Here is a 10,713-nt window from a genome sequence, read left to right as displayed (position 1 = left end):
ATTTACTAACTATTGTCCCAGGTTTCCCTATAGGAATAATTATTGCTTCTCTTCCAACTGAGTCAGACTCCTTCTCTTCCCAGTTTACCAACTGCCAGTTGCCATTTGGTAATCCAGCTTTGCCTACGGATAAAAATAGCAAATGTGTTGTGTCACTTTGCAAATACCATATATGTTATTAGTGCAACTATGTTGTTAACACTGCTACTGACTAAACTGATAAAAATCATATTAAAGGTCCTGGAGCTCCTACTGTAAATCACTTACTATAGTGCTGCTGGGTGTCATCTGATGATTATTTAAACATGATAAAGTTAATTAAGCTCCTCAAACAAACATGCAGATTTGACTTGTGCAGTACAAGAAGATTTGTTTTAATGGAAATTAAAGTGCACTTAATACAACCATATTAATTCATAGATTACACATTATATAGTTAATATTTAATATATAATAAGAACTAACATAGCACTATATACTGTTGCTGGTCCTAATTAGATGTTTCGGAAACTATGTTAACACATGATGTTCTTGGCACCTGAAGAAAATGATGACAGACACTTTTGACTGACTGCAGATTCAAATGAGAGTTGGCATGCTGGAACAGTATATGTCTGTAAGATAAAGCACAGCTGCAGTTAAGTTGTTGCACAAACAGCACGCTGCCCGGAGGCGCTTTAACATGACTGTGAGACAAAAGTTTGTTTTGTGGTAGCCGGATGATGTTTGCATGTCCCGACACTTTGCCCTGTAGTGACTGTGTGTGTGTGTGTGTGTGTGTGTGTTAATTGCGCGTATTCCTCCGCCAATTTCGCTGCGGTTTGGAACCCTACGTGCTTGGCAGAGAACAAAATACAAATCCTAATTAACTTTACGATCTATTACTAATATAGTTGGTTTTAATCGCTATACGGAACTGAAGACCAGGTGCGCTTTTACCTGGATTGAACAGGTGGCGAGTCACGTAAAGCAAATGTGGTGAAGGGACCCTCGTGCAGTTACATACTTTTGCGCACGCGTAACACATGCATTCACACGCACGCGCGTACACTCATACATAAAAGAGAGCAAACAGTTGAACTCTTTCGGGAGAAGACGGCAAAAATGACAAGTATGCGGGATGCTGCGCTCCATCCAAGCGCAGCCCGTTGCGCGACGGTTTTACGCACAGTGGCAAGTCCGAGCTCACCCAAAAAGACCCAGAGCTTTCCTGAGTTTATCGTGATAACATCAGTGATGTTGCTCGTCGCGGTCCAGCTGGCGTCAGCTCATCCTCAGTGTCTGGACTTCGAGCCACCTTTCAAACCTGCGTGGCACCTGGAGTTTTGCACCCAGTACGAGCAGTTTGGCTGCTGCGACCAGAAAACGGACAACGAGATCGCGGAGAGATACTGGGACATTATTGACCAGCTAGAAACTGTGGGCCAGGATCTATGTGAAGACATGTTGAAAGAAGTCATGTGCCAGGTAAATATATATTTTTGTTTTTGTGCACTTGATATGCTATGGGTAAACAAAGTTTCTGGCACTGCACAAAGTTACTATTCACAGAATAAAACTTTACTCAGTGCATGGATTTATAATCTACAGCTCTATAAACTTTTGAATTACTCTGTTTCATCTAATTAAAGCCTTAATTTCGCTTATGCCAGACTTGTAGTTGTAGTTAAGACACCATGCAATTTTGATTTGATTTGCTATAATTCCATAAACTTACAGTACTCCTGTTCTTTAGTCTCATTCCATCTACATTTTCATGAACAGCAGAGAAGAGGTAATATTTGATGAGCGAGAGAACCTGTGATTTTCTTATTTAAAATTATCATCACACAAAACTTTTGTACCGTAATGTTAACTCTCATAAAGGCGCCAATCCAGAATGTTTATAATGCTTTAAAAGTGAAATGATCTTAAATGGAATTAATTTACAAAAACCTCTAGCATCCAATGCCAAGGTGTGGAAGGTCAGAGCTGCAGAACCTTAACATTAGATGAAAATTAGTTTACTATAAAATGTTTCCATAATCCAAACATGAGAGGTGTGCAGATAGATGGATTACCAAAGGGGTAATCCATCAATCTGCACACCTCTCATGCACCTGCAAAATGCAAATCCACCTTTACCTGCAAAATGTCACTCAAAGAGACAGGTACCAACCACAAAGAGACACAAAAAGACAAAAAATGACTACAAAGAGACACTAAACAATCAAAAAAGACAAATAATGTATACAAAGAAACACAAAGATACATAAAAAGACAGAAAATGACTACAAAGAGTCACAATGCAATGAAAAAAAGACACAAAATGACTTCAAATTGATGCAAAATGACCAGAAAATACACAAAAACACACAGCTACAGCTACAAAGAAACACTAAATGATGAAAAAAGAGACAAGATGACGAGTCTGGATGGTGGGACCTTTAACATGTCTGGGCTCAGTGGCCCATTGTCTCATAATCTGCAAATTTGTGTGCATAGGGGAGGGGAGGGGTGCTGAGTGCTGAAGGACCTTTTTTGAATTTCTAACTTTGATGTTTCAGCTTTGATCTGATGACTTGTGACAGTCAAGTTACTCTAATCACAAAGTGTCCCTTTAATTTCCACCTTGTGTCTTACCAGTTCCCTTTAATGTCTCTGTGATAATCAGCACACTGTATTGTTGTGTCTGCCCCATATAGGAGTGTTCTCCATATGCCGCCCATCTCTATGATGCTGAGGACCCCTACACACCTGTCAGAGAGCTACCTGGCCTTTGCTTTGGATACTGCTCTGAGTTTCATAGCAAATGTGGACATGTGGTGAAATATTTAACTGAGAACCAACTGCTGCAGGACAGATCTGAACGAGACGTGTCCACATTCTGCAGCCTGGTCGACTTGTCCGACCAGGACTACTGCTACCCCAATGTTTTAAAGAGCCTTGACCTCAACAGCAACCTGGGAAAGGTGGCAGAGAATCCCAGGGGGTGTCTCCAGTTGTGCCTGACAGAAGTGGCCAACAACCTCAGGAACCCCGTGTTGATGCTTCACAGCAGCGACGGCACACATCGCATGTTCATCGCCGAGCAGGTGGGCTTCGTGTGGGTTTACCTGCGTGACGGCAGCCGGCTGGAGCAGCCCTTCCTGGACATCAGCGGGGAGGTGATCACCACGCCCTGGCTGGGGGATGAGAGGGGCTTCCTGGGCATGGCTTTCCACCCCGAATACCGTGACAACGGGCGCTTCTTCATCTACTACTCCATCCAGGTCAACAGTCAGCTGGAAAAAGTCAGAATCAGCGAAATGAGGGTGTCTGCACACAACATGAACATGGCTGATCCTTACTCAGAGAGGTACCCGAGGGAACATTTCCTGAGTTTTATTGCATCAAAGTTTGGCTGATGATATCATATATGACTATGCTGTTGTATGTCCTCTGGGCTTGCATGAAAACTGGCAAAAACACAAAAACATGTTCCGAGCTTAATGCAGTAAATCACTTCAGTGTTGGCCCAAGCTTGGCCTTTAATCTTCTTTTTTTTTCAGATAAGAGTTCCGCTCAACTTTGCATTGAGCAACAATTGAAATCACAGACAGAACGTACAGTCTCTGACTTTTTTATAGACCACCTGGTCTGTCTTAATAACAAAGCGCATTTACTGAGTACTCAAGTACATTTTGGCAAGTATCTGTACTTTACTTGATTAATACTTTTTTGAAACTCATGACTTTCATTCCACTAAATGTGAACGACAAATTTTGCCCACTCCATTTCTACGAATTCACCAAATGACTCCTAATTTCCTAATTCACAGTTTATATGATGAATGCAACAGGTCATAAGCTGTGTAGGGACTTATACTGAAACACCAGTATTAAACAGGCTACATGGCTAAATTATTAAAGACTTTAGTATTGATAAGCTCCTATGTAGCTGGTTCTTTTAATGGGACTTAAAAGGTGAAGTGAAGATAACTCGAAGATTTGTTGCTGAAATTTAGTGCAATGAAACCTTTATAAAGTAGAAAAAGCTATAACTTTAGATAATACAACAGGCCTTTATTTCAGTCATTGCATTGAGTCATTAAGGGTCTGTTAATGCATCGTAGCAACAATATAACTTGACATTAAAAAGGCAATATATGTGGAAACAGCTTGCTCGGCTGTCTCAGAAAGCATTAAAATCTGCCTTTCAGCACATTTAAATCTCAGTAATTCAGAATTCTTTAAGGTGAACCTGAGCAAACCATCCCACAAAGCTATCACATTTTTCTAAAGTTTTGTTGTATTGCCTCTTTAGCGCCTGAGGCCTGCTCTATTATCACTTCTTTCTCTTAGACAAATAATTAGTGTCATACACCAAAGCATCGCTGTTGAAGAGGTAAAGCCTGGATGAGTCTTGACCTTGAGGCATACTTGAGAATTGTGACAAGCACGTATTCAGGTCAGAAAAACAACAAATATCACCTCCAGGTGAAGTGACTGAACTTGCATCTCTTTCACTTTTGAGGCCCATTCTAGAGATCGAGGAGCCGGCGGCAAACCACAACGGAGGGCAGATTCTGTTTGGTCTCGATGGATATTTGTACATCTTCACTGGGGATGGTGGCAAAGCTGGAGATCCATTTGGGAAGTATGGCAACGCACAAAACAAGTAAGCTGCTTCTGTTTTCTTTAAGTATAAGGAAGATTAAGAATTGAATTTACTTTTTGTCTAAAGTAACCTTCCCTCAAAGCCCTATCAGTTATAAAGGCCTCTCAACTGTTGCTAAATCCTATGTTCCAAATTGATGGACTCACTTCGAATTGGCTAAATATTTCTAACGGGGTACCACAAGGTTCGATCTTGGGTACGATGTTATTTTCTATCTACAGTTGCAAGAAAAGTATGTGAACCCTTTGAAATTAAATTTCTGCATTCATTTGTTGGGGGGGTTGGTAAGGGTGGGTCGGTACAACCAATTATTAGTATTGAGGGAAGTATTGAACATTATAAGACAGATAAATTCTGAAGTAACTTTGATTTTGATGAAATACTATGAAACTGATATTGATGGAATTCTGAAACTGCTATTTGTTTTATTTATTTATTTATTTATTTATTTATTTATTTATTTATGTATTTATTTTCTTGTGTCCTTCCTGGTACCTAATATGATGACCCACAGAAATTAATAAAATAAAATTCTAAAAAAAAAAGTAAATGAACCCTTTGGCTAATGACTCCATCAAGAGCTAATTGGAGTCAGGAGTTAGCAAACTTGGAGTCCTAACAATGAAATGTGATTTGAGTGAGGTGTTTAGCTACTTTGACATCTAAAAAACTCTCAAACTTTTTGAGTTTGCTATTCACAAGAAGCATCTGCTCATGTGCATCAGACTGTAAGGGGTTACAAAGTAACCTCAAAGACTTTAGGTATTCACCAGTCCACAGTTTTGTCAATTTAGTGCTGTTGCTACTCTCCCTAAAAGTGGGTGCCCAGCCAAGTTTACTCCAAAGGCACAACACAGGAAGCTCAGTAAGGTAAAAAAAAAAAAAAAAGAACAAAGTAACAAGTAAAGACTTGACGGAATCATTGGAACAGATTAACATCTCTAGTCATCAGTCTACCAAACACACAAGATTGCACAGGTGTGGTGTCCATGGCAGGACACCTGTTTTACAAGATGAGAACATCATCCCAACATTGAAATTCGATGGAGAGAACATCATGATTTGTGGCTACTTTGCTGCCCCAGGGCCTTGTTATCATTGAAGGGAAAATTAATTTCCTATTTTATCAAGATCATCTACAGGTTAATATCAGGGTGCCTGTCTGCCAGCTGAAAATCAGTAAAAGTTTGGTGATGCAGCAGGACAATGACCTTAAACATCAAGTTAAATCTACTACAGAATTACTTCAAAAAAAGAAAATCTGCCTTTTGGAGTGTCCCAGTCAGAGCCCAGACCTCAATCCAAAAGAGATGCTGTGGAATGACCTCAAGAGAGCCGTTCACACCAGACATCTAAAGAATATGGCTGAACTGAAGCAGTTCTGTCAGGAAGAATGCTCCAAAATTCCTCCTGAACGTTGTGCAGGTCTGATCAGCAGCTATCAGAAGTATTTGGTTGAGCTTATTGCTGCCAAAGGAGGTTCGACCAGTTATTAAATCAAGGGTTCACTTACTCTTTCCATCATCACTATGAATGTTTAATGTTCAATAAAAACATGAAATAATATCATTGTTTATGTGGTATTAGATTACACACATTGTGTTTGTCTATACTAGGGACTTAGATGAATATCAGATCACATTTTATGACAAATTAATGCAGAAAACTCTATAATAATATATTAATATTATTCAGTCGCAGCTTCGCTACTAAAGTTAGTTTTAAATGTATCTACTGTGATGTACTTCTCAAATTTGAGAAAGAAGCCTGAGGATTTTACTTCAGAAACAAGTCACATTTCTCTTTTAAGGCTAGAAGAAGAATAGTGCCTGTCACATTTCTACCCGTACTTGATTATGGTGATCTGTTGTACATGAATGCACCTTGTCATTATTTGCACATGTTAGATACTGCATATCACTGAGATTTGTCCATTCATGGACTCAGTCATTGGTACTCCTTTATTCATATGGCCAGTTTCGGTAAACTCCCCCCTACATTTGCACTTTTATTTGATCACAGAGATCGGACTGTAGTTATAGTCTAAGATCGCAAGATGTGGTTTTGTTTTGTGTTCTCTGTGGCCAGACTGAACTGGGAGAAAAAGCTTTTAATTGCTCTGCTCCCCTCACTTGAAATAGCCTTAAGAAGGACTTGAAATGGAGAGAGTTGGACTCTGTCTGATCTTAAAGCCTATAAGTACAATGGTGAATGGTTCAATTGATACTTGTTGCTGTCTGTAGATTTTTTAATCCTTTTTGGTACTTTTAATGTATATCTCCATGTTTTTATTGTTGTTTTTTCTGTAACTTTGATGCTGCTGCCTTTGCCAGGTCTCCATTGAAAATGAGATCAGTCTTACAGGGACTAACGTGGTGAAAGAAGGGTTGAATAAAATGTTAGAAAATAAATAAAATGTTTTCCTACGCAGGAGTGCTCTTTTGGGGAAAGTGCTCCGCATTGATGTAGATGGCAGTGACCCCAGTGGGAAGCAGTTCAGGATCCCCCCTGATAACCCATTCCTCCGTGACCCACATGCCCGACCAGAGGTGTACGCATACGGGGTCAGAAACATGTGGCGCTGCTCTGTGGACCGCGGGGACCCGGTCAGCAACTACGGCAGGGGTCGGATATTCTGTGGAGACGTGGGTCAAAACCGATATGAGGAAATAGACATTATTGTGAAGGGAGGAAACTATGGATGGAGAGCCAAAGAAGGCTTTGAGTGCTATGATGTGAAATTATGCCACAACTCCTCCTTGAGTGAGTATTTTCTGTTCACTTCTAAAAATCAAGAGCTATTTTCTGTCTCGTTTCATACTTTCACCACCTGTTATTTCCGCCATAATGTGCTGCTTTCAATCTAATTTTGATGCTTCGGATTTGAGTTTAATTCAGTGCATCTCTGCCTGCCTCGACAGATGACATCCTCCCTATATTTGCATACAGCCATCATGTTGGGAAGTCTGTGACAGGGGGATATGTGTACAGAGGATGTGAATCACCCAATCTGAACGGCCTGTACATTTTTGGAGACTTCATGAGTGGGTAAGATTGTGCAGATCTCAGCCAAAAAGTTTACTCCAACTGTCGTGAAATTTAAAAAAGTTAAGCAACAGCATGTTGGCTCAGCTGTTGTGCATTTGTGAATTTATTTAAGATGAAAAAACAATGCATTTTTACATGAGTGTGCCATTGTTTTACTTGATTATTGTCCATTTAGATTTGTTTAAATATGCGTATTTCTTTATATCTTAAAAGCATTGCAAATAAGTGAAATCTCAATGATATTAAGGCTTAAATAAAAGTTTGGGATTTAATTTAGCCTCCAGATCGACTTAAAAACAAATTGATTTCTCTTTTTGCAGAATTGTCTACAGGCTTTTTCAGTGTTGTTTGTGTCATCTTCACTAGAATAAAGTTGAAACATGAGGTTTTAATTTATGCCTTAAATGTGTTAAACCCGTGTTGGCTGTCTTCTGTCCGTCTTGCAGTCGCATCATGGCATTAGAGGAGGACAAGACAACAGGAAGCTGGAGGGAGAGGAGTGTGTGCATGGGTGAAACAAAGACGTGCTCATTCCCCGGACTCATCAATCATCACCACAAGTTCATCATCTCATTTGCTGAAGATGAAGCAGGTAACATTCACTCTCACAGTGTTTAGATATGCAGCAGTTTCACAGAACTCATGAACTGTTTTTTTTTTTTTTAGGTGAACTGTATTTTTTGGCTACAGCGTACCCCAGCTCTGTGTCTCCGCATGGAACGGTCTTCAAATTCATGGATCCCTCCAGGTGCAGTATCAGATACCAAATTAAACTATACAATGTGCTTTTAATCATCATTTATGAGTTATTAGATTTACCATAAAAACATGTTGCCAACTGGAAAACAACATTCACATCATCTATTATACACACTGATAAGTTGTGTACATTTTTCTCTTTGACATTTGTACATCAAATATAGTATTTCCAGTTATTTGTTAGATGAAATTCACAAAAAAAAAATCCCTTCAAGAAATCTGGAAAAAAATATTCGACCACCCTTGTTTTCTTCAATTTCTTGTTGATTTTAATGTCTGGTACAACTAAAGGTACATTTGTTTGTTAATATTTTTTCCATGACTGTATTTTGTCATAAACCTAATTGTTTATTAACCTTTGCAGGAGAGCTCCTCCAGGGAAATGTAAGCAGAAGCCGCTGCCTGTCAAAGTGAGAGGGAAGAAGGTTCCTTTTGTGCCTCGGGAACGTAAGTCACCTCAGGTTACCATTACAATTTTATCACCTCGTTATGATTCAATGCATCGTTTTTTAATGTGTTCACATACCAGACTTGATGAAGCCATTGTGAGGGAAATTTTCTGAGAAAGTGGAGCCCCTGAAATTGTACCTTACACTGAAACATGTCGACACTGTTTTACATTTTTCAGAGTAGAAAATACTTTTGCTTCAATCAAGGTGCACTAAATATACACAACGTATTATCAAGCGAACTTACTTGTTAAAATGTTTGAGGTTAGAGTGAGAAGACTGCTGTTTTGGCAGGCCAACAACTTGCCTACATACGCAGTTTAATCTAAGGACTCTTGTCCTCAGCAGAACCTGCTTTTTTTCTTTCCATTTCATGCCTACATACTGCCAAATTGTATAATCACACTGGTCATATATAAAACTACAAAAAGCAGTCCCTCTTTTTTACATCAAACATACTCAAAATAGAAAGAGACAAAAGAGGAAAGCATTTCAAACATTCAGGCCTGTTTTTTGGGAGCCAAATATTGAATCCAGGCTTATAAAATGCAACATATGTGGCTGCAGGGTTTAGTAAAACTGTGAAAATGAGTACTTACTGACATCTGTGCCATTTCAGTGACTGTGCTGCAGTCAAATGAAAAACCTACAAGACCACCACCAAGAAAATTCAAACTCACCACTAAGCCAGCGGTGACGGGGAGCCACGTCAAACCAACGACGATCAAACCGACAACAATCAAACCTGCACCCATCAAACCTGCAACTATCAAACCTGCAACCATCAAACCTGCAACCATCAAACCTGCAACCATCAAACCTGCAACCATCAAACCTGCACCCATCAAACCTGCAACTATCAAACCTGCAACCATCAAACCTGCAACCATCAAACATGCAACCATCAAACCTGCAACCATCAAACCTGCAACCATCAAACCTGCAACTATCAAACCTGCAACCATCAAACCTGCAACCATCAAACCTGCAACTATCAAACCTGCAACTCTCAAACCTGCAACCATCAAACCTGCAACTACTGCAGCCAGTGTGACGACGACGACAACGACGACGACGACGACAACAATGACGTCGACGGCAGCTGTGAAGCCGAAATGGAAAACACTTGATAAGAACGCAAAGAAGACAAACAAGCTGACACCATGGAAGAAGAAGAAACTGCTGAATAAGCAGCCGACTAGCAGACAAACAAAGAACCACAGTGTGAGACAGAAACAAGAGACAGAGCAATCAAAAAAGACCACTGTGATGAAGCCTGTCGGAGACAAAGTAAAGCCCAGACAAACTGCTAAGACTGGTTTAAAAAGTAATGCTCTGAATAAAACCAACAGTCTGAAAGATGGCTCCGTCAACATGAGGAGAGTTCCCCCGAGGAAAGCTGCACCGAGGCCCATCCAACACGAGATAAACAGCATAAAGCTGAGAGAATCTGCTAAACTGTACCATGGCTTCATGAACAGAACCAAGATCAACATGACTGTGAGAACAAACAGAACACTGCTGAACAAACTTCAGGTGAGAAGAAAGCAAGCAAACAAAGCCAAAGCACTTTAAAAGAATGGATATATTTTTGTTTGACTGAGTCATATTTTTGTAAACTTTTACACAACTTTTATACAATCAGTGTTAAATGTTTTTTATTTTTTATTTCCTGTAAATAGTTTTTGGGAATTGCACTTTCTGCTTGCTTGACAAAGGTTAAATGACAGCTAAAACCCTCGAAGATGGTAACAAGATAACCAATGAGATAAACAAAAAAACAAATAAAAATAAAAACCAATGCCCATACATCAACATA

General features: G+C 39.6%; 1 protein-coding gene across 1 annotated transcript; it reads left to right on the top strand.

Moving 5' to 3' along the window:
* The first annotated feature begins 1,113 nt into the window (after positions 1-1,113).
* On the top strand, positions 1,114-10,469 carry hhipl2 (HHIP-like 2). Its single transcript, XM_059353528.1, has 9 exons — positions 1,114-1,467; positions 2,685-3,337; positions 4,495-4,638; positions 7,070-7,401; positions 7,560-7,686; positions 8,133-8,278; positions 8,353-8,434; positions 8,810-8,892; positions 9,514-10,469. The coding sequence occupies exons 1-9, from the start codon at positions 1,114-1,116 to the stop codon at positions 10,467-10,469; spliced, it is 2,877 nt and encodes a 958-aa protein (XP_059209511.1).
* The last annotated feature ends 244 nt before the right edge of the window (positions 10,470-10,713 follow it).

This window comes from Centropristis striata, chromosome 16 (assembly GCF_030273125.1).
Source record: "Centropristis striata isolate RG_2023a ecotype Rhode Island chromosome 16, C.striata_1.0, whole genome shotgun sequence".
Classification (NCBI taxonomy): Eukaryota; Metazoa; Chordata; class Actinopteri; order Perciformes; family Serranidae; genus Centropristis; species Centropristis striata.
Note: the sequence above shows the minus strand (reverse complement) of the source record. Positions and strands in the feature narration are given on the sequence as shown.